This window comes from Calliphora vicina, chromosome 1 (genome assembly GCF_958450345.1).
Source record: "Calliphora vicina chromosome 1, idCalVici1.1, whole genome shotgun sequence".
NCBI lineage: Eukaryota > Metazoa > Arthropoda > Insecta > Diptera > Calliphoridae > Calliphora > Calliphora vicina.
Genome location: NC_088780.1, coordinates 17,810,335 through 17,836,422, shown reverse-complemented (window position 1 = coordinate 17,836,422; position 26,088 = coordinate 17,810,335). Strand labels below are relative to the sequence as shown.

The 26,088-nt window shown below is 26.7% G+C and overlaps 1 protein-coding gene across 1 annotated transcript in view; it reads right to left on the bottom strand.

Annotated features, from left to right (window-relative positions):
* Nucleotides 1-21,799, bottom strand: part of ymp (yellow-emperor) — an 81,139-nt gene extending 59,340 nt beyond the window's left edge. Inside the window, exons 1-4 of the mRNA XM_065499233.1 lie at nt 21,657-21,799; nt 21,179-21,261; nt 21,069-21,096; nt 20,922-20,995 (exon numbers count right to left, since the gene is read on the bottom strand). Coding sequence (XP_065355305.1) covers nt 20,922-20,995; nt 21,069-21,096; nt 21,179-21,256 — 180 coding nt within the window. The 5' untranslated portion in view covers nt 21,257-21,261; nt 21,657-21,799. The remainder of the gene's footprint in view (nt 1-20,921; nt 20,996-21,068; nt 21,097-21,178; nt 21,262-21,656) is intronic.
* Nucleotides 21,800-26,088: the final 4,289 nt, after the last annotated feature.

Here is a 26,088-nt window from a genome sequence, read left to right as displayed (position 1 = left end):
AGGAATACAGTTGATGTTAAAGTCTAACGGCGCCTACGATATACTGACTGCTCTGTAACTCGCTGTTACTATTTATATACACAGTGCCATTTTCTAGTAGTTTCATGAATTATCTTACGGACAAAACTAGAATGTTCCATTTCCACAATGATTACTTAAAGCTTTAACAGTTGATGTTATCATACTTATAAACAATGTTATCAACATTGTTGATAAGTAGAAGTTTCTGGATGATGAATGTTGCAAGCAGCCGTTAAATTCAAATTGATAATATTATTTCGTAACAATACATTTTATTTGCCAAAATATATTTCAATAAAGTGTTTACAGTTATAATGGCATTAAATTTAAACTTAAATTGAAAAGTCTAAGACTTGTTCAAAGGTCTAGTTCAACAAGCCCACAACAGCACATTAAGGGAGGAAATTCAATTCTGCATCAAAATTTTTCAATATTTATTCAAAATTAATTCACAGTGTCCCTATTATATTTTGAACTAAGGAAGTGTGTACAGTGAGCTAGGTCGAAGGCATAATTATCCCTACAGTACAAAAATTCGGGGCAGACTTCGAAAGACTCCTCACTTTACTCATAATTGTGGCGACATATGGGCGAATTTTCTTTTCAATTTCGCACATAAGAGATCGGGACCAGTCCTGTGTTTAAACTGTCAAGAATATGGTCATACTAGGGCATATTGCAAACTACCCCCTGTTTGCGTGGTGTGTGGAGAATTGCACGGTTCTACCCAATTCGATAAATCCAAAAACGACTCAAAAGTAAAAAAATGCAGCAAATCACACAGCAAATTACAGAGGATGCCCAGTATATTCTATAGTTAAAAGAACATTAACACAGAAACCCGGTATTTATCCTGTGCAATCAAAGAACCTAGTTGATACCCATTATCCCCAAATCTCGCAAACCATGAATAATAAAGGTTCATACGCTAGTGTTCTAAAAACGAATCCAACTTTTGCTCAAAACCCACCAATAGGAAAAGAAAATAACCCTAATATCAATGTGGAATTTACAGAACAACATCCCACTTCTAATTTTAGTCGACTGGAAGCTACAATAGAGACCCTAGTGAAATCGGTTAACAATTTTACCAACTCTATGAGTAATATGATGCAGGAAATGCTTAAAATGCAATCCATGTTATTACAAGCTATCCTAAATAAGCCATGAACTGTTTGAAAATATGTTTCTGGAATGCAAACGGCATACGCCAACACAAAAACGAACTCGAATATTTTTTAAGAAACCAACAAATTGATATAATGCTGGTTTCTGAAACTCATTTGACGTCCAGAAGTTCATTTCGAATAAATCGATACGTAATATATGATACCAAAGATCCCAGAGGTAGAGCATGCGGAGGCTCGGCAATTTTAATAAAAGCTCGAATCAAACACTACTTAATGTGTGATCTTTGCGAAGATTATCTTCAAGCTACTACAATCTGTCTTGAAGATTTTCATCGAAACTTAGTGATTTCATCGATATACTCACCCCCTAGATTTTCAATTACAGAAAGTCAATATAATAGATTTTTTAAATCACTAGGCCCCCTTTTCCTGGCTGCTGGCGATTATAATGCTAAGCACACATTCTGGGGATCACGACTGATTACCCCTAAAGGTCGTGTTTTGTTTGATACAATTTCTAAAATGGGTTTGAATGTGATTTCGAGCGGCCAACCTACCTACTGGCCTACTGACCCACGAAAAAAACCGGATGTTATTGATTTTAGCGTGATGAAAAATATCCCTGGAGAAATGATTCAAGTTGAATCCTCGATGGAACTATCTTCAGATCACTTACCCACTATTGTTACTTTATTGAGCCCCCGAGAAATTGTATCCCCGACTGGTACTTTAGCGATGACAGGCACAAGAATTGATTGGCTCAAATATAAGAAATACCTCAGTACACATTGCTCGGAAAACATACCGCTAAGAACACCAGAAAACATCGATCACTCTCTTATCAATTTCGATAAAAATCTCAAACTGGCTGCTCAACATGCTACCCAAACCCCCCGACAAATCAGATATAATAGAATTTATTCTGCAGATGTCGAACGGCTCTTAAATGAAAAAAGAAGAGTTCGAAGAGAGTGGCAATTGCACAGATCCCCCCAACTCAAATCGAAGCTTAAAGATTGTATAAAAAGACTTAAAAAGCTCTTGGAATTTCGAAAAATGGAATCATTGAATAAATATTTAGAAAGCCTGGACGCAACCCCGCAATCGGATTACTCATTATGGCGAGCAACAAAAAGTCTTAAAAGACCTGTCATATGTAAGCCCCCCTTGCGAAATTCAAGTGGTGGTTGGGCAAGAAATGATACTGAAAAAGGGAATCTGTTTGTTAATCATTTGAAAAACGTATTTACACCGAACACATCAAATGAAGCAATTGAGTTGCCACCTGTTGTACCCCATTTTGGAGCAGTCGTACCCCTACGTTTTGAGATTCGAGAGATCGAAAAGGCTATTGTTGATTTAAACTCCAAGAAAGCACCTGGTATTGATAAAATCAGTAACAAGATGCTTATGGAGCTACCCCGGATAGCAATAAAAATAATTCTTTTTATTTTTAATGCTATATTACGCCTTGAATATTATCCTCCAGAATGGAAGGTTTCACTGATTACCATGATACCTAAGCCGGGAAAAGATCACACAAAAGTAGAATCATACAGACTAATAAGCCTATTGTCCAATATATGAAAGCTATTTGAGAAGATACTTATGAACAAGTTGCACCCGATGTTAATTGAAAACAATTGTATTCCGAATCATCAATTTGGTTTTAGAAGAAAACACAGTACTATCGAACAAACCCATAGACTTGTAAATATTGTAAGAAAAGCGTTTGAGGAAAAGAAATATTGTTCCGCTCTCTTTATTGACATTTCTCAAGCATTTGATAAAGTATGGCATGATGGTTTAATATACAAACTGAGTCAAAATTTACCCGCAAACACACATAAGCTATTGGAAAGCTATTTAACTGGTCGAACATTTAAGGTTAAAGAAGGAGACTTTTTAAGTAGTCCCCAACCCATTGAAGCTGGAGTCCCACAAGGCAGTATCCTGGGACCCTTTTTATATTTGATATATTCGTCTGATATGCCAACTAACAATCGTACTCATACATCAACATTTGCTGATGATACTGCTATTCTAAGCATTCATGAAAACCCTCAAGAAGCATCTCGTTACTTACAAAATCACATATTTGAATTCGAAAAATGGTTAAAACAATGGAAAATTAAAGTCAATGAGCAAAAATGTACCCATATAACATTTACATTGCGTAGAGAATCATGCCCTCCTATTCATATCAATAACCAAACAATAATTCAACAATCGGAAGTGAAATACCTCGGAATACATCTCGATCGTCGCCTTACATGGAAAAAGTCATATAGATGCAAAGTTGATTCAAATGAAATTGAAGTCAATTCAAATTAATTGGCTTATTGGTAGAAACTCTACGCTTAGTTTAGATTGTAAACTTCTACTTTACAACATGATCATAAAACCGATATGGTGTTATGGCATACAGCTATGGGGCACGGCCTCAGCGTCAAATGTTGAAAAGATCCAAAGACGCCAAAACAAGTTTTTAAGAATGATCACAGTTGCCCCCTGGTATATCAAAAATGCGAATATACACAAAGATCTAAACGTGCCCCTTGTAAAAACTGAGATCACGAAAAATGCAGAAAAATATTTAAAAAAACTTGAAATTCACCCAAACCCACTGGCCCGCAACATATTAAATAACCGTGACCACACTCGGTTAAGAAGGAGGGTCACAGCAGACCTAATCCAAAGAATAGAAGGAAGAATGCCAATTTAATAAAAGCTAAATGAATAAACAATTTTTCGTCCGGCACTGGCTGGACTAATTAAATTATAATTATTAGATATAAGATTTGAAGTACTTGTTGTTAGTTCATGAATGAAGATACAATAAAATAAAAATAAAATTGAAAAAAAAAAAAATTTCGCTGCTCCAATGTAGATCCGAAGAATACTAATATAAATAAACACAACCAGATGATGAATGAGAGGAGGAAAAATTGAAGGCCAAAATAATGTCGATATTTTAGTGTGTGTCATTCAAATAACTATACTTTTGTATAAGATTTTAAGCCAGTCATTACTTAATTACTTCTAAGTAATTCATAAGTAATTAGTAGTCATTACAAAGTATGTTATTCGGTAATGACCTCTAATTATTATGTTTTTTACTTATTAGCTCTTTTCATATTAATCTTCTGCTGTTCCCCTGTGAAGTTTTCTTTTAGTTTTTGAATGTAATTAAAATTGATTGTATTTTTGAACCAAAAAAAAGTTGAATTAAAAAACAAAAGTGCATTATATTTGAAAACTATGTATGTAGTCAACACAACTAAATATTTCTATTGTATTTAAATTGTATTGTATTATTTGTAAAACAAAAAAAAACAACAAACTTTTTAAAACTAAACTAAATTAGAAAGTTTAGTATTAAATGTATAAAAAAAAACTTGGAAACCTACAAAAATTAATGAAACAAAAAATTTTAATATGTTTTGAGGGCTTGAAAAAATCCTTGAAAAAAGAAATTCACAAACCAAAAGGGGCTACTTATAAGTCCTTTTTTACCACAAAAATCAACAACATTTACCCTTGTTTCCCAAGTTCTGGTTATTTTTTTCATATTGTTTGGAAAAAGCTAACCAGATATTCTGGAAACCGAGTTTGAAATTTCTTTTAGTATTTTTTTCTAATTTAAAGAAATCTTATAAAAACATAATAAATTTGTATTTAAGAAATTATTTATTAAAACAAAACAAAACTAGCAATTAATATATTAAAAAAAAATGTGGTGATTTTAATAATTGTTTATATATACATATAAACTAGTATATACTACTTATATATCTTGAAAAATATATATATATATTTATAACTATATATACACCTCCTCCCCCATACTATAATATACTATATATATCTATTGTATATTCTCTTTAGATCAAATATATATATAAATATATACAACCATGCCTATATACTCGAAATGTTTTGCTTTTTTCCTTTTTAAAAATGAAATCCTTTGAAACTATATATTTTAATTCCTTTATAATAATTTCAAACAAACAAACAAAAAAAAAAATTATAAAAATTGAAAAACAATAAAATTTTAAAGAAAAAGAAAATGATTTTCTTTTAATTACAAAAAACAAAAAACAAGTGTATTTTACTTTAAATTAATTTTGGAAATGATGTGTAAATGCTGTAAACCTAAGTTAAGTACAAGTATTGTATTGTATTCAAACATTTTAATGTAAATTGTTTAAAATTATATTAAACAATTTGTAGTTTAGTTGTTGCACTTGTAATATTTAGTTATAGTATTGTATCAATAATAAATTAGTTTGGTATTATATTTATTTGTAATTTAAGTAATGGCGAAATTGTAATTATTGTAATGGCTTTAGATTTATGATTTTAAATTTTGGTAGTTTTTTTGAAGATTTTATAATTTCGTAGCTATTAAAGTTGTAATTATTTAGTTTTTATTTTGTAATATTTCAAGTAACAAAAGAGAGTTTTTCTTAATACATAATAAAGCAGTTTTAATCAACTGTATCGAGAGATGAAAAATATAAATTTTAAATACAATAAAGGGAATCTATATATCCCAAATTGTTCACTAATTAATTAATAATTGACTGACTCTAATTCATATATAATTTGGTTCATTTAACAGTTATGTGTATTTCGTAATGCAAAGAGGAGACACTATCCTATTGTGTCTCAAGTAATCTAATCGAAAGTTTAGAATACATATTTGAATTAAAAAAAAAAATTGGCTATAGCATGAATTTCTTTAATTGACTATAAATAGTATCAATTTGGAAAATTTACTTTAAATATGTAGTAAAATTTCGAATATTTACTAAAAATAGCAAGAATTTCGAAAATTGAATACAATAGAAGGATTTTGAAAATCTACTATAAATAGTAATAATTTCAAAATTTGACTAAAAATAGCAAGAATTTCGAAAATCGAAAAAATCTACTATAAATAGTTATAATTTCGAAAATTTAATAAAAGTAGCAAGAATTTCGAAAATCTACTTAAAATAGTAAAATTTATCGAAAATAGGAATGATTTCGAAAATTGACTAAAAATAGCAAGAATTTCGAAAATCTACTATAAATAGTTATAATTTCGAAAATTGACAAAAAATAGCAAGAATTTCGAAAATTTAATAAAATCTACTTCAAATAGTAAAATTGCTAAAATTTACTAAAAAATAGCAAGAATTTCGAAAATTTGCTACAATTTTAAGGATTTCGAAAATCTACTATAATAGTAATAATTTTGGAAATTGACTAAAAATATCAAGAATTTCGAATACTGAATAAATTATCAAGGATTTCAAAAATTTACTATAAATGTAAAAATTTGGAAAAATTTCGAAACTTTAATAAATAGCAAGGATTTCGATAATCTACTATAAATAGTGAAATTTCGAAAATTGACTAAAAATAGCAAGAACTTCGAAAATTTACTAAAATAGAAGATTTTCGAAAATTTATTATAAATAGTAGAAACTTCGTAAATTTGCTATAAATAATAAGAACTCCATAAATTTACTACAATTAGAAGAATATCGAAAATTAAATATATATCAAGAATTTCGAAAATCTACTTTAAATAGCAAAATTTCGAAAATTGACTAAAAATAGCAAGAATTTCGAAATTTTAATAAATAGGTAGAATTTCGAAAATCTACTGTAAATAGTTATAATTTCGAAAATTGACTAAAAATAGCAAGAATTTCGAAAATCTATTATAAATAGTTACAATTTCGAAAATTTACTAAAAATAGCAAGAATTTTGAAAATTTGCTATAAATAGCAAGAATTTTGAAAATCTACTTAAAATAGAAAAATTTCGAAAATTCACTAAAAATAGCAAGAATTTCAAAAATTTAATAAATAGGTGAATTTCGAAAATCTACTATAGTTATAATTTCGAAAATTTACTAAAAATAGCAAGAGTTTCGAAAATCTACTTTAAATAGTTATAATTTCGAAAATTGACATAAATAGTAGGAATTTCGAAATTTTACTATAAATGCAAAAATTTCGAAAATTGAATAGAAGAAGAATTTCGAAAATCTATTATAAATAGTTATAATTTCGAAAATTGACTTAAATAGTAGGAATTTCGAAAATCTACTTTAAATAGTATAATTTATCTAAAATAGGAATGATTTCGAAAATTGAATAAAAATAGCAAGAATTTCGAAAATCTACTTTAAATAGTAAAATTTCGAAAATTGACTAAAAATAGCAAGAATTTCTATAAACAGTTATAATTTAAAAAATTTACTAAAATTAGCAAGAGTTTCGCAAATCTATTATAAATAGTTATAATTTCGAAAATTGACTTAAATAGTAGGAATTTCAAAATTTTACTATAAATGCAAAAATTTCGAAAATTGACTAGAAGTAGCAAGAATTTCGAAAATCTACTATAAATAGTTATAATTTCGAAAATTGACTAAAAATAGCAAGAATTTCGAAAATTTACCAAAAATAGCAAGAGTTTCGAAAATCTACTATAGTTATAATTTCGAAAATTGACTAAAAATAGCAAGGATTTCGAAAATCTACTTTAAATAGTAAAATTTTGAAAATTTACTAAAAATAGCAAGAATTTCGAAAATTTAATAAATAGGAAAAATTTCGAAAATCTACTATAAACAGTTATAATTTCGAAAATTTACTAAAATTAGCAAGAGTTTCGAAAATCTACTATAAATAGATATAATTTCGAAAATTGACTTAAATAGTAGAAATTTCGAAATTTAACTGAAAATGCAAAAATTTCGAAAATTGACTAGAAGTAGCAAGAATTTCGAAAATCTACTATAAATAGTTATAATTTCGAAAATTTAATAAAAGTAGCAAAAATTTCGAAAATTGAATAAAAATAGCAAGAATTTCGAAAATCTACTTTAAATAGTACAATTTATCAAAAATAGGAATGATTTCGAAAATGGAATAAAAATAGCAAGAATTTCGAAAATCTTTAAATAGAAAAATTTCCTAAAAATAGCAAGAATTTCGAAAATTTAATAAATAGGTAGAATATCGAAAATCTACTATAAACAGTTATAATTTCGAAAATAAACTAAAAATACCAAGAATTTCGAAAATTTTATAAAATCTACTTCAAATAGTAAAATTGCTAAAATTTACTAAAAATAGCAAGAATTTCGAAAATTTGCTACAATTTTAAGGATTTCGAAATCTGCTATAAATAGTAATAATTTCGGAAATTAATTAAAAGTATCAAGAATTTCGAATACTGAATAAATTTGCAAGGATTTCGATAATCTACTATAAATAGTGAAATTTCGAAAATTTACTAAAAATAGCAAGAACTTCGAAAATTTACTAAAACAGAAGATTTTCGAAAATATTCTTCGTAAATTTGCTATAAATAATAAGAATTACAATTAGAAGAATTTCGAAAATTAAATAAATATCAAGAATTTCGAAAATCTACTTTAAATAGTAAAATTTCGAAAATCTACTGTAAACAGTTATAATTTCGAAAATTTACTAAAATTAGCAAGAATTTCGAAAATCTACTTTAAATAGTCCAATTTATCCAAAATAGGAATGATTTCGAAAATTGAATAAAAATTGCAAGAATTTCGAAAATATACTTTAAAGAGTAAAATATCGAAAATTGACTAAAAATAGCAAGAATTTCGAAAATTTAATAAATAGGTAAAATTTCGAAAATCTACTATAAACAGTTATAATTTCGAAAATTTACTAAAATTAGCAAGAGTTTCGAAAATCGACTATAAATATATATAATTTCGAAAATTGACTTAAATAGTAGGAATTTCGAAATTTTACTATAAATGCAAAAATTTCGAAAATTGACTAGAAGTAGCAAGAATTTCGAAAATCTACTATAAATAGTTATAATTTCGAAAATTTAATAAAAGTAGCCATAAACAGTTATAATTTCGAAAATTGAATAAAAATAGCAAGAATTTCGAAAATCTACTTTAAATAGTAAAATTTCGAAAATTGACTAAAAATAGCAAGAATTTCTATAAACAGTTATAATTTCAAAAATTTACTAAAATTAGCAAGAGTTTCGAAAATCTATTATAAATAGTTATAATTTCGAAAATTGACTTAAATAGTAGGAATTTCGAAATTTTACTATAAATGCAAAAATTTCGAAAATTGACTAGAAGTATCAAGAATTTCGAAAATCTACTATAAATAGTTATAATTTCGAAAATTTAATAAAAGTAGCAAGAATTTCGAAAATTTAAAAAAATAGCAAGAATTTCGAAAATCTATTTAAATGGTACAATTTATCCAAAATAATAAAAATGAATAAAAATAGCAAGAATTTCAAAAATCTACTTTAAGTAAAATTTCGAAAATTGACTAAAAATAGCAACAATTTCGAAAATTTAATAAATAGGCAGAATTTCGAAATTCTACTATAAACAGTTATAATTTCGAAAATTTACTAAAATTAGCAAGAGTTTCGAAAATCTACTACAAATAGATATAATTTCGAAAATTGACTTAAATAGTAGGAATTTCGAAATTTTACTATAAATGCAAAAATTTCGAAAATTGACTAGAAGTAGCAAGAATTTCGAAAATCTACTATAAATAGTTATAATTTCAAAAATTTAATAAAAGTAGCAAGAATTTCGAAAATTTAATAAATAACTAGAATTTCGAAAATCTACTATAGTTACTAATAGTTATAATTTCGAAAATTTACTAAAAATAGCAAGAGTTTCGAAAATGTACTATAAATAGTTATAATTTTGAAAATTGACTAAAAATAGCAAAGATTTCGAAAATCTTCTTAAATGCAAAAATTTCGAAGCTTTACAAAATAGCAAGGATTTCGGAAATCTATTAAAAATAGTTATAATTTCGAAAAGTGACTAAAAATAGCTAGAATTTTGAAAATTTAATAGCAAGGATTTCGAAAATTGACTTAGGAATTTTGAAATTTTACAATAAATGGAAAATTTTCGAAAATTGACTAAAAGTAGCAAGAATTTCGAAAATCGACTTTAAATAGTAAAATTTCAAAAATTTTCTAAAAATAGCAAGAATTTCGAAAATTGAATAAATGGCAAGAATTTCGAAAATCTCCTATAAATAGTAAGAATTTCGAAAATTTAATAAATGGCAAGAATTTCGAAAATCTCCTATAAATAGTTATAATTTCGAAAATTTACTAAAAATAGCAAGAATTTCAAAAATTTAATAAATTTACTATAAATAGTTACAATTTCGAAAATTGGCTAAAAATAGCAAGAAAATCGAAAATTTAATAAATAGCAAGGATTTCGAAAATCTACTATAAAATTTACTAAATTTCGAAAATTTACTAAAAATAGCAAGATTTCGAAAATTCGATTTCGAAAATCTACTATAAATAGTTATAATTTCGAAAATTGATTAAAAATTGCAAGAATTTTGAAAATTTAATAACTAGCAAGGATTTCGAAGATCTACTGTAAATAATTATAATTTCGAAAGTTGACTATAATTATTAACATTTGCTAATGTTAGTTCTTCAAGTTTCTCTAACCCACGCACACCAGCCTGTTCTTATTTATACTGCAAATAAAATATCTAAATTTATACCGCATACATTAGGGAGCTTTTTTATTACAGTTGACTGGACTCACAAAAAAAGAATTTCCGAGTTTTTACCCGGAATTTTTTTTTTATAAATAATCTGAAAATTTCGAAAAAAAATTAAAAAAAAAATCTGCCAAATCGCTTTAGCCGTTCTCACGTGATGACATTACATACATGGACCTTTTTTATATATATAGATTTCGATAAATTTTCAAACTTAACTTAAAATTTCATAAATTCGAAAATTGACTGCAAATAGAAATTCTTGCTATTTATAGGAAATTAGCAAAAATTTCGAAAATTTACTATGAATACTATAGGGAAAAATTACCATTAAAAGTTTGTCAGAAAAAATTGGTTATGGTCTAGATCAGAGAAAGTTATTTTTGTGAAAATTTAATTTGAATATTCCCATTATGACAGTGATATTGAAAATATACTTTCAATTTCTCATCCTTTGTCACAATTTTTAACTTAAAAAAAAAAAGCGAAAAAATAATATCGATGTAGCAATTAAATGTCATTAAACGTCAAATCACAATTAACACAAAATCCCCAAGAAAAACCTTAAATAATCTACAAAATGTTAACAATTCTAAACAATATAAATATGAAAAACTAAATGAAAAAAAAATATATATAAATAGAAAAAGAAAGTATTTGAAACGATATCACCAATTAAAAATGCCTTTTTAAGAAAATATTTAAACAAAATATTTAAAAATAAACAATTTTAAACCCAATATAACCTTACAAAGAAGAAAAAAGAAAACCAATTAAAACCTTATTCTATATTTAAATAAAACAAATTACACACAGACACAACAAATAAAAACGGACAATATCTTCTTAACTGGAAAATAAACTTAAATTAAATAAAAAAAATATAATAATAGATGTAGTTGGTTTTTCAAATATAAATATAAATAAATAAAATACAATGAAGTAAAAAAGCAATATTAAAAGAAAATTTAACAAAAAATAAAAAGAAATTCATTACAACTAACTCTCATATTCAAAACATTTATAAATGTCGACACATTAAATTAAATTTATGCTTGTTATGCGAAAAAAACCAGAAAACAATTTGATGTTATTTCAAAATAGTTATATTTCTAATGAAAATATTATTAAACTTTAAAGGAAAATATTATATTAAAGTAGTTTTGTGTTGCTGTTTAAACTTTAAATTACCATTAACCTAAAACACACACACTTTAAACAAAATATTAAAAAACAAAAGTATTGAGAAAAACAGTTATAAAGTTATAAAAGTTCATAATTAAACAATTTTAAATAGTTTGCTCTAACTTAATTACTTATAAAAACCTAATAACCAAATATGTCTTTAATTAAAAGAAAAAAACCCAGCTTTTTATGCCTTTAAAAGCTAATTTTTGATTTTCTTTTAATTTCTTTGTTTTTTGGCAGTTTGAAAATTATTTTATTTTAGTTTTAGTTTTGAAATTAGTTGTTAGTTAAACTCTATATTCTATATAAAAAACAAAACGTAATAATTAAATGTAGTATTTGCTAAAAGACCTAAATAAATATTTATATATTAATGATTAATGATTATAGTAATTCTTAAAAAAACAACAAAACAACCAACCAACCAACCCCAGCAGTATACTTATTAAAAAAATATGTATTTCATGAAAATATATTGAAAATTATTAATAAAATAATGTAATTTATTGATTTGTAGTTTGATTTTATCTAGTATTATTAACTATAGCTAACAAATCTCACCAGTAGTCGAATTTTAGTTACAACCAGAAAGTAGCGTAACAAATTTATTTTCATTTTAATTTGTATACCAACAATTTTGAAACATTTGCACTTATTATTTGAATTTTCTTTTATTTCAGTGTAATATTTATTTATTTTTTATTTATTTATATTGTAGTAGTAAATAATGTGTAGAGTACAGTAGACTCAATAGAAATTTTTTAAAAAAATAATAAATTTTTTATAATGTAGTGAAAATGCTGTGTGTGAATCAACATTGTAAGTATTTGAAAAAAACAAACCAAATGATATAAAATTTCTTGCTCAGATAAGCAGTAAGAATTTTCGGCTGTGCCGAATCTTATTACCCTTCACCAAATTATACTTCAAAATTTTAAATATTTTTAGGTAAACAAAATTAAATTTTTTTCCAGTTGTTTTTTTCATTTTTTGGAAAAAAAATTTTTTCGATTGTTATTTTAATTTTTTTTTAAATTAAAATTTTAATTTTTTTTTTTTTAATTTTAAAATTTTTTTTTTGTTTTTTCAATATTTTTTTTTTTAAATTTTAAATTCGGGTTAAAATTTTTTTTTTCGATTTTGACCCATTGTAGGTCCAACTTACTATGGTCTTATAAAAGTCGTTGCAAATGTCTTTGAAATATCTATCATTAGATATCCATATTGTCTATATTAATGACTTAGTAATCCAGATATAGGTCAAAAATCGAGGTTGTCTTGGTTTTTTCCTCATATCTCAGCCATTTGTGGACCGATTTTGCTGAATTTAAATAGCAAAATTCTCGAAAGCATGTCTGACAGAATTATTGAAGATTTAGATCCTGAAGATATCTGGGGTCTTCCGAAAATTGATTTCAACAGAAAGACAGACAGACGGACATGGGTTAATCGACTCCGCTATCTATAAGGATCCAGAGTATATATACTTTATAGGGTCGGAAATGAGAAATGTAGAAATGTATAAACTTATATATACCCTTCTCACGAAGGTGAAGGGTATAATGAACTATAAATAGTAAGAATTTCAAAAATTTACTATAAATAGTAAAAATTTATTATAAATTGATCTTACTTACGAACATTTACTATAAAGAAGGAATTACGAAAGAAAATAATAAGAATTTCGAAAATTTATTATAAACTAAAAATGCTTGTGTTCGATTTGTGAATTTGTGAGAAGCGGTTTGAAAGGGGTAAAAATAGTTAAAAAGAAAAAAAAACGTAATATTGAATGATAATTTTTATTAGCATAACCCGGTGCACTTCGCTACCCCTACCCTAGTAAAATTAAAAAAATATGAATGGAAATACGAAAATAACACATATAAAATTTGAGAATCTCTCAACTACAATTCACTTGATAGTCGAAAATAACTAACTAATTTTGTATGGGAGATACCACTCCACTGCTCTGATCCCACACATTTTTAAACCTTTTATATAAATATCAAGTTTTACTTTAACTTTCCTTTATAAGGGAGGGGTCATTCCTACTAAGCCGATCATGCTTAGCTAATCTTCGAACAGGGATCAGGAATAAATTCGTTTTTAGCTAACCTCCTTAGAATGGTAATAAATTGATTGATACAGAGTTTAAATTCTTTTATAATTATAGTTCTCCAGATATTCAAAATTAATTATTTACTTTGCGCCATAACCACTAATCCAATCCCGACCATTTTCAGCCAATCTGTGTAAAATTGTAAGAGAGCTATGCGGACAAAGTTTGAAGAACCTTCCAATTATTACTTTGTATGGGAGGTGACTCACATCCTTTTCCGACCTCTCCCATTTTGGGTGATATGCCCTCTAATCTAAATCAGTCTATATTCAGCTAAACTCCGCACAGTAATAAGAAATTAATTCGCTATAAGTTTAAACACTTTTACAATACAGTTCTACAGATATTCAAAATTAATTATATACTTTGTATAGGGTGTGCCACGCCCACTATTCCAATCCCGAACAATTTCAGCGAAATTATGAAAATTTATAAAAGAACCATTTAGACTTAGCTTGAAGAATCTTGCAATAATAGTTCAGAAAATATTTAGAAATAACTATTTACTTTGTATGGAAGGCTCACCATTTCTTCCGACCCGTCCCAATTTTGATTAAACTTCATGCAGTGATAAACCGTTGAAAATCGTCACAATTATAAAATAACTATTTACTTATCTACAATTATATATTTACCCCCATATGCATAAACAGTTTTTTTTTAAATTTGTCAATTTTTAAATTTATCAAAGGTTTATAAAATAAAATTAATTTTATAAACCTTTGATAAATTTAAAAATTGTTTATGCATATGGGAGTTAGAAAATAAAAAAACACCTTCAAAATATATTTATTAAAGCGAATTTAAATTACTAAATTCTTCTTCTTTGTTTTCTATAACAACTCTCACTTAAAACAGAGCGAAATCAATACTGTTTAATTGTTTCTCTTATTTACAACAACAAATTAGACAAACATGCATTGCTTTGTTTACTTTTTAGCTTAAAGTTCACATGTACACGTTTTTTCATATGTGTTAGTAGTATCTTTAAACGCTTATAACTCCTAAAAAACTGAACCGATTTTAACAAAATATATATTCTGCACTTCTGTGAATAAATCCCTTTAAAATGGTATATTTCTTGCCCAAATTAAATGTATAATGTGAGAGTAAAAGGGGTGTAAAGAAATCGACTTGCCTATTAATATTATGATCAGGGCAACCAAAAATATGCTCTAAAAAAAGTGTTTTATGCGCATAAAATATGCACTTAAAAACGAAAAATATGCTCTTAAAATATAAAAAATATGCACTTAAAAATAGTTGGTTATTGTTTGATTTCAATGTTTTATTAAAAATAATATAAGAAGTAAATAAAAGTTTGTTTAGTAATTAGTTGCATAATATTGAAGGGAGAGGATATCAAGAATTTCTTTAAAATTTACTTTATTATCCTTTGAATTATGTTTCGAAATCACTATAGAGAGCGTTTGTAATTGTTTGGTAAAAAATTGCATTGGATTTTGGAGCATTCATCATAACATCTAAATTTGATTTCCAAAATTTAAACAGAATTATCAAAAAGCCTTACAATAGTGAAATGATATGTTTTCTTTAAAACTGCCGAAAAATAAAAAAACCTTTTTTGCATTTTTATTACTGGAACTCAAAATTCCGTGACATTTTCTATGTTTTTTCCTTTCTCATCAATTGATTGTTTTTTAATGATTTCATAATATCTTTGTTACAATTTGTGTAAATCTATCAACGTGCTTTGAACGTGATATTTTCGATGGATCTTAATATTCTGAACATTTGCTGAAAAGTTGTTTAATTCTGCATTAGTGGTAAACTGTTAATACCCAACCATAACTGTATCAAGCCACCTTAAGTTTTTTTAAATGTATCCAACATTTTGTTAAGAAGTTGCCCATTTTCTTTTCTTTTAATTTTTTATGTATTTTTTACTATTTGTTAAATTTTGATATTTGTGTGTGAATATTTTTAATTTAATTCAAATATATTGAAACTAAGATCCCTTAAGTCAATGAAAATTTAATGAAGTTAAGTCGATTATTTTCGACTAATTTTTTCTTTAAGTAGCTTAAGCAAATTATCATTGGACCTTAACAAATTGTAAAATATAGAAATGAAAAAGTACAATACAAGCAATAAAATTATATTTACCCCCAGTAACACGAAACCTGGTTATGTTTTATGCTGACAGTTTTCATACAAAAATAATTTTAACCGACAGTATAACTATTAGTTAAGGCATAACCAGGCTTCGTGTTAATGGGGGTTAGAAAACAAAATAATGGAAATAAAGAAAATATGCCACAAAAATATGCAGTTATCAGTTAAATATGCAAAAATATGCTATAAAACGCAATATATGCAAAAATATGCAGTAAATAGCAAAATATGCAAAAATATGCACTAACAAATCGATGCCAAAATTCTTATAATTGTCTGAAACGGATAAATAACTAACTCATATGTTTATACGATGCACAGCAAAAAATATGATATTGCATGTTTTTGGTTGCCCTGATTATGATGATTCATATATGACCGAATAAAATATACATAGAATCGCTACTGAGAGATAAAGAACCTATGTTTATTGTCAAAAACCTAAGTCTTGCAACAACAGAATACATGTAAATCAATGTACATATTTTGAGTTTTTAAATAAGTAATCGAATTTTGGTATGAAAAAGGAGTGATCACAGATCGAGCTCCTTTTCATGATTAAACGCTTATTGGTGAAGATATTAGCGAATTTAGATATCTTGAGTTTTTATATAAAAAAAATCGAACGGAATCGAGCTCTTTTTCTTGATAAAACGCTTACTGGCCAAGTTATTAGCGAATTTAGATATTTTGAGTTTTTGAATAAAAAATTGATTTTTGGTCAGAAATATGAGTGATCACAGATCGAGCTCTTTTTCTTGATTAAACGCTTATTGGCCAAGTTATTAGCGAATTTAGATATTTTGGGTTTTTATATAAAAAATCGATTTTTGTTAAGAAATATGAGTGATCACAGATCTAGCTCCTTTTCTTGATTCAACGCTTATTGGCCAAGTTATTAGCGAATTTAGATATTTTGAGTTTTTGAATAAAAAATCGATTTTTGGTTAGAAATATGAGTGATCACAGATCGCGCTCCTTTTTTTCAATTAAAGGCTTATTTTAGATATTTTGAGTTTTTGAATAAAAAATTGATTTTTGGTCAGAAATATGAGTGATCAGGGATCGAGCTGCTTTTCTTGATTAAACGCTTATTGGCCAAGTTATTAGTGAATTTAGATATTTTGGGTTTTTATATAAAAAATCGATTTTTGTCAGAAATGAGTGATCACAGATCAAGCTCTTTTTCTTGATTAAACGCTTATTGGCCAAGTTATTAGCGAATTTAGATATTTTTGGTTTTTATATAAAAAATCGATTTTTGATAGGAAATATGAGTGATAGCAGATCGAGCTCCTTTTCTTGATTAAACGCTTATTGGCCAAGTTATTAGCGAATTTTGATATTTTGAGTTTTTATACAAAAAAATCGATTTTTGGTCAGAAATATGAGTGATCACAGATCTAGCTCCTTTTCTTGATTCAACGCTTATTGGCCAAGTTATTATCGATTTAAGCTATTGTGATGTATTTAATCAGGGACATAACTGTTATAACCAATATTGGAAAAAATCCTGAAATAATTGTTTATCAAGAATTTTTTAAAAATGATCTCTGAACAGTTAAAAATAACCAATATTATTTTGGTCTTTGATAACCATTATAAACGATTTTTATTTTATTTGGTCTTCAATAACCATTATGAAATTTTTTTATTTTTTTAGGTCTTTGATAACTATTATAAAAGATTTTTATTTTTTTTTGGTCTTCCGTAAACATTATGAATACCAACAAAGCTTTTTGGTCGCATGAACCTGGTTTTCTTGTATTTTAAAATAGACAGAGAAAGATAAATCGGTTCAGAATTTAATAAGAATCAAGAATATTTATGATTATAAACAGTTTTCTTTTAAAATGTGCAATATGTGCGAGCTATGACTAATTATGGACCAATCGGCATAAAATTAAGTGACATATCTTCTGTATATATGAAAGTTATTTGTGCTAAATTTTATTTAAATACCAACTTTTTTAAGAAACCTATACTCGTTAAAATGGTTTCGGAAGTGGGCCTTGTATGAGAGCTATGACTAATTATGGACCAATCGTCACAAAATTTAGTAGTGAGAGTTCGACTTACATAAAACTTATTTGTGCTGAATTTGGTTTGAATATCTATATAACTAAGATATTTATGAGGGATTATCTATTTTCAGATAGGACAATCGTATGGGGGCTAGGAAAAATAATAGACCGATTCTAACCAAAATCAATAGACTTCGTCCTTGGGGCACTATACGCTATATCACTATGGTGGTGTAGTGTATAAATATTTGTAATGGCTGTAGTCTATCGAAGACCAAAAAACTAAAATTTTTTTATAATGGTTATCAAAGACCAAAAAAATAAAATTCATTCATAATGGTTATTGAAGACCAAAAAAAATAAAAATCTTTCATAATGGTTATCAGAGACCGAAATAAATAAAAATCTTTCATAATGATTATTAAAGACCGAAAAAAATAAAAATCTTTCATAATGGTTATCAAAGACCTAAAAATATTAAAATTTTTCATAATGGTTATTATAGACTAAAATTTGTTTGAGTTATTTATAATTGTTATTACGAGACCTATTTTTTTGCAGTTATTTATTCTATAACCAATTGCTTATTTAAAAAAAAATAAGTTATTTCGGGTCCCTGTATTTAATAATTTGACGTTTAATGGACGTGGACAATTTATATTTATGTAAAAACTTTTGCGGACTATGTATTGCGAACATTAAAAAAAATTAGTTAAATCGGCCCAGGCGTCCTGCGATTTTAGATATATCGAAAAAAATTGGCGTAGTCAATTTTTCTTTCAGTAAATACTTAAATTGGATTACTATAAACAAAAAATTATCCAAATCGGTGTAGCCGTTTTCCCATTTTAGATAAATCGTGGTTAATTTTTCATTCCGTAAAAACCTAAGATGGGCTATGACCAACATTTAAAAAAACAAGTAAGAGAGCTATATTCAACTGTGCCGAATCATATATACCCTTTAGCAAATTATATTTCAAAATAAAAAATTTAAATATTTTTAGGTGAACAAAATATTTTTTTCAGTTTTTTTAATTTTTTGAAAAAAAAAATTTCGGATTGTTTCTTTTAAATTTAAATTTTTTTTGGTGAAAAAAAATTCGGGTTAAAAAATATATTTTTCGTTGCGAAGGTCTTTGAAATATCTATCATTAGATATCCATATTGTCTATATTAATGACTTAGTAATCCAGATTTTGCTGATTTTAAATAGCAAACTTCTCGTAAGCATGTCTGACAGAATTATTGAAGATTTGGATCCCGAAGATATCAGGGGTCTTCAGAAAATTGATTTCAACAGACAGACGGACATGGCTTAATCGACTCCGCTATCTATAAGGATCCAGAATATATATACAGTGAATGTCACTTAAAATCGTACACCATCGTAGTCAAATTTTATTCATTAGTTTTAGAAAGTTGATGTTTTGGAAATATTTTAAAATGCTATTTTTATATTGTGTGTGCTATTACCTATCAGAAAATTGGGTATAATTTTAATTGCCCTTATCCACAAATAAAAAAATTGGGTAAGACTGTCAGTGCCCAGAATATCATCGCTTCATTTAAAATCGTAAAGGCACTAAAAAATAGCAAATGATACTCTACAAAGTATTAGGATTATTTAATATTAACATTTTTTTAATTTTTAAAGTTTTAATTATAATTTAATATAATTGTACGAATTTAAGTGAAATATGAATTTTGTGATGTTCTTTAATTTTCATCAATTTTTTTTTTAACGAATTGAGGTTTTGTTAACTTTTTTGTTGAAAAACATATTTTTTGTTCCAATTAATAAACTTACTTTTAATTTTTTATATAATCACCTATTATTGCCTTTATAATTTCATAATATTTAAAAAAAAAAATATGTTGTACGATTTTGACTGACACTCACTGTACTTTATAGGGTCGGAAATGAAAAATGTAGAAATCACAAAGGGAATGACAAACTTATATATACCCTTCTCACGAAGGTGAAGGGTATACAAATTGTCTAAATCGGTCCGGCTGTTTTCTACTGATGCAATTACCAACGAACGACATTTGATTTTTATTTATATAGATTCTATAAATAAAGAATTCTCAAAGGATTTTTTTCAATACATTTGAAATACAAAGGAATTAAGCTTATCAGCCCAATTATGAATAAAAATTCCGCGGGAGTTTTTTCCCTTTTCTCATTTTTCCTATTCAATTTCAATGAGAAAAAACTCCCGGGGAACAAACTCCCGCGGAATTTTTTATTCATAATTGAGCTGTATGAATCTATTTCTAATGAATACATTAACGGAATGTTTAAGAGGTACAACTTAAATCGATTTCGAAAATGGAATTAAAAAATAATTTTTTCGAACCTTTGATATGAAAAATAAAAACCAATTTTTCTTAAAATTGTGACGTTAAATATATTTAATAAACGAAAAGTACGTAATCAAGTATCACAGCTTTTCTCAAAAATATGAATTACCCAAATACGTAGTATATTTTGTAAAACAATTGCTTTAAATAGTAAATTCTTTCAAGATCAAATTTAAACATGGCAATCAGAGGGAATTATATTCCATAATTTAAAGTTTTCTTTTCCACAACAAATGTTGGATCACTTTAATGATATTTTACATATAATATAAATATCAAATTTGAAATATATACTACTAATATCTTAAAATTTTATCAAACATATGAATAAAAAATTTTCTTCACTTACCTCAGCATGTTTTAAAATATTCTTTGGATGAAATAATAAACTTTTTGGTTTCTCTAGCCAACCAGCAATGGGTGCTACACAAAACAAAAATCCCAAAATAAAATCACCACTTTCAACCAGTTATAAACTTGATGCAATTAAACTTACTAAAATGTGATCTGTGGCGCTGCAGTCTCTGAATAATAAAATAAAAAGATAAATAAATGAAATTAAAATTAAAACTTTTAAAAACAAAAAAAAAATAAAATACAACTTACCCGAAAAGGTTTTATTTGTAACAAAAAAGGTTTATATAAAGAATTTGAAAAGCGAGCCATAGTTAGAGGTAAAGCCATGATTTCTAAAGAAATAATGAAAATAATAAATAAAATGAATAATTTAATATTACAGATTTTTAATTCTTAGAAAATATGAAAGAAAATAAATAAAATTGTTACAAAAATGGTTCTACGAACTAATGATTTTTTCAAAACATCTAATTTCTGCTTTTTTTTTGGTCAAAAATAGATTTTTTTTTTATGAAATTAGTTTGAAAAAGTTCATAATTCTGTACATATTACATTGTTTGAGAAAATATACTCAAGTTGGCATCATTAATCACTTCTTCACCAAATGTTTTCAAAAACAATTCATTTTCAAACACGAATTATTGACAAATTGATGTTCGGAAAATCACAATTTTCTCAAACTTCCAATGGATATTCATTGTCGCGTTATACTTTTTGAAAAACTTACCAATTTTGTATAAATTACTTCTTTACAAAAATATACAATAATTTACAAATATTAACAAACAAGAAAATCGACAAAAATATTTCTAAAATTCACTTTTTCAAAAATTAAAATAATAACAAACTAATGACAATTAATTGATAAAAACGAAACGGTAAACTTGGTAAATATCGAAGCAAGTTTGAAAAGTAACAAAAACTATAGTGGTTTTGAAATAGAATAATTTGTTGAAATTGTTTAAACAAAACCCGATTTTTCGTTAGAAATTAAAAAATTCATAGTAAGCATAGAGAATAGACATAGAGCGGAAACTCTCCTGTCAAAGACCTAACTCAGTTGTCAGAAACCAAATTGGTGTATATTGATGTATTAGTAGAAAAAACTATGTGAAAACAAAAACAACAACTCGTATGTGTAATTATTTTGAGTATTTTTTTTTTTGAGTTTTTTTCTAGTTTCCGCTCTATGTTTCTCTATGGTCAATACTTGAAAATTATTGAGTAATTTCAACTATTGGGAATACAAATTCGTACATTTTATTTTATGTTTTTTTAAAATTTAATTAAACATGAAATCAATCAATATTTTTTGGAAATATTTTAAAAAATATTTAATTAAATTTATGAAAATTCAGTTGAAATGCAATTTTATAAATAATTTAGTTAAATTTTTAAATTTTATTTTACAAACTTACAGGTTTCAGGTATCGCTTTTTGCAGTCGTGGTTGATGAATTTTATTTAGCTCCAGTTTTTCTTTAGATTTTTTTTCAGTTTATTTCATTTTATTTATGAATTTGTATAATTCCAGGAATAAAAAAGCACCAACATCTAAAAGGTAGAAAGCCTATTCATCCATAAAAAATTTAACTTTGTAATGAGACACTTTAGAGTCGCCTAATCTACAGCGGTTGACAAAACAATGGAAACTTTCATTGGTGGCCTAAAATCTGAAATCATTTTTTAAAAAATTTTAACATTTTTGTAGTATTTTATTTGTATACTTTTATTAACTTAATTTAACAAAAAACAAAGCACATAATTAATTAAATTCTAAAAATGAGAAAACAAAATTAAAAGATTTCTTTATTACGGCATTAACAAAACAATGGAAACTTAGGTATTATTTTAATAAATATGGTCTAAACTTTGCAATAACTCAATATTTTGTTGGGTATCCCTTATTTTTTATAACTGCTACACATCGACGCTGCATTGAACCAATTAAAGAGTCAATGGTCTCCTTTGAAATATTTCGCCATTCCCTTATAACCGCCTCCGATAAATCTTCCTTCCTGGTGTAATTTTCCTTATTTTACGATCTAAAATTTCCTATAGATTTTCTATGGGATTGAGATCTGGCGATTGGGCAGGCCACTCGGTTACAACTCTAGAGGTGTGTTTCGGGTCGTTGTCGTGTTGGAATCTCCAAACTAGGGGCATATTTTCCTCAGCGTATGGATACATAAAATCGTTTAATATAGTTCTGTATCCTATACCTGTCATGGTATCTTTTATAATATGAATTGGACCCATACCTTGCCCTGAAAGACATCCCCATACCATAATATTGCCACCGCCAAACTTTACAGTCTTATTTGTGTACTTTGTATCTAATCTTTTTCCCTTTGGTCGTCTTACAAATGTTCTCCCATCACTGGCTCTTAAATTGTATTTGGATTCGTCGGAAAAGATGACAGTATTCCATTTCTGTATCGACCAGTTTAAATGATCCCTGGCATATTGTAGACGAGCAGAACGGTTCTTTTTAGAAATGAATGGTTTTTTCACAGGACTATAGCAACCAAGACCAGCCTCATTTGCCCTGCGACTAAATGTTCGGGTACTTATTTCTAATTTTAGGCTATTAACAACCTCTCGAGGAGTTATTTTTGGGAATTTCCTGAACTCTCTCGCTATTAAATTATCTTGTCTAGAAGTAGTCTTACGAGGTCTTCCACCTAAATGTGGAGTTTTTACAGAACCGGTCTCACGAAATTTCTTTATAATTTTTGAAACTGCTGATTTATTTATTGAATATTTGTCACAGATACTTTTTTGTTTTAAATCAGCTTTAAAATCGTTAATTATTTTATTTTTTAAGTCTTCACAAATCTTAACTTTAGCCATTTTCGTTAACTTTGAAAAAAAAAACAATTATGCGAAAAACTTAGAAAAAGAAATTGTGAAAAATTACCAGAATTTAAAAATAAAATAACTGTAAACAGGATGCTTTTTACATCGTTCTTTTAAATATTATTTTCGTTTTACTCTTCTTTCTTGCAGAAGTTTAAAAGTTTCCATTGTTTTGTCAGTAGCAAAGAAATAGTGAATATTTTTAATTTTGTCGCTTTTTTCAGAATATAATTAATTATGTTGTTTGTTTTTCAGTAAAAAAAAAAAATTTATTTTAAAAAAATATTTTAAATTTTGGGCTACATATGGAATATTTGGAAAAGTTTCCATTGTTTTGTCAACCACTGTATATTTCTTTAGAGCTTAATTAAGTAAATTTTCTAGAGATTCTGTTTTAGAACCGATACAGGGTAATGCTGAATGAAGCCAACAGGAAACTATAGCAGTTTTAACTCTTTCAATCACATTTCTTTGGTGTACAAGTTTAAAATCCAAAAGAATTGCATTTTTACTTTAATCAAGGTTAGTTTATTAGAAAACTTAAGAAAAAGTTAATCAAAATCAGTGTTTAAAAAGCTACGATAACTAACAAATTTTTAACTGTTGCTACAACTACTGCTTCAAAAAAGTGTATGTAGCGGTAGCAGTAGCAGTAGCATTTGTCTTTTTTCGTTTTCTTGTTTTTTTTAAAACTACTGCTACCTTCAAAATATAAAACTCTTAACAGAGCAGTAGTAATAAAACATGAATTGTAAATGGAGTAGAAGCATAAAAATACAAATCATTGCTACTGCTCTATATCGAGTTTTAATTTTTAAGGTAGCAGTAAAGTAGCAGTTGATGCAGCAGATAAGGTAGCAATAAAAGTAGTCAAAAAAGAAAATCTTCAATCATAACACCAAAATTGACAGAATTAAACACTGTGTGTTGTTTTTGTTTTGAGAGAGTTTGAAAGAATTATTCGATTTTATTCGTCTCAGATGTTCGTGTTGCTAACAGAAATATCGTGTTTTCTGTGTGTATAACAAAAAAGCCGAACTTACACAAATATACATTCACAACAACAACAACGCATAATATAATTTTTTGGCTGAAGATTTTTATTTTTGACTTATTTTATTGCTACCTCAACTGCTACTTAGCTGCTACTTCAACTGCTACTTCTTCTACTACCTCAACTGCTACTTCTATTACTACTAAATTTTAAAAGTAGCAGAATTAATAAAAAACTAATGACTGCTACATCAAAACTTTTTCTTTTTTAAGGTAGCAATAGAAAATAAATTACTCTGCTACTTTTAAATTTTTCTTTTATTAGTACTACTACAACTACTGCTACCAAAATGTGAAGGTAGCAGTAGTAGTAGTAATTATTGACTCCGAGTTTTTATTAATTTTTTAACTAGACTACTTGTGTTTTTTCGTTGCTACTGCTACTTGTAGTCTAGTTTTTTAAACACTGATCAAAATATAAACAGAACCACGCCATTCCAAGGTTTTTTGTGGAGTGGGGTGGTTACTTTACTAACCACCTTGGCGGTTGCTATTAAACATAATTATGATTTTCGTTTCGTAAAAATTTTTTTTGGAAATCGAATATTTTTGACTAAATTTTCTGAGCAAATAAACGAAATAGCAAAGTAACACTGAATTCGATGAACAATAAGAACTCTGTGACTTTTTTTATTAAATGCGTGATAGTCTCTTAAAAAAAATGGCACCTTACATCAAAGTTTTGCAGAAAACATAAACGATGATTTCAAAAAATATAATTGTTTAGCAAAATGCCAATAGATGCCAAAAAAAACTATGTTTTAAAGACTATAGAAAAGGTGGTTAGTAAAGTGACCACCAAACCGCAAAGAGTTAAATGTAATGTGAGGCGTTTTCAGGTTAGTGAATGATCCTAAACTTTTGAAAAAGTTGTTTTAGAACAGATACAAGGAGGAGCGATAAAGAATTTGAAGTTATACCTACAGAAAACTAAATCAGCTTAGGCGGTAAAGTAAATCTATTTCAGGCTGGTGAATGAAACTAAATTCTACTTCTTTTAAACTACCAAGGATGATCTTTTTCTGAAGAAGTTGTTTTAGAACTCAAACAGGGTAATGCTGAACGAAGCTATGAAGAATACAAACTAATGCCAACAGGAAACTAAAGCAGCTTTTACTGTAAAGCAAGTCATTTTCAGTTTGGTAAATGAATCTAAATTCTACTTCCTTTAAACTACCAAGGAAGTTCTACAATTAAAAACAAACAAACAGCCCCCTAATATTATTAAAACAATAAAATAGTGAGAAA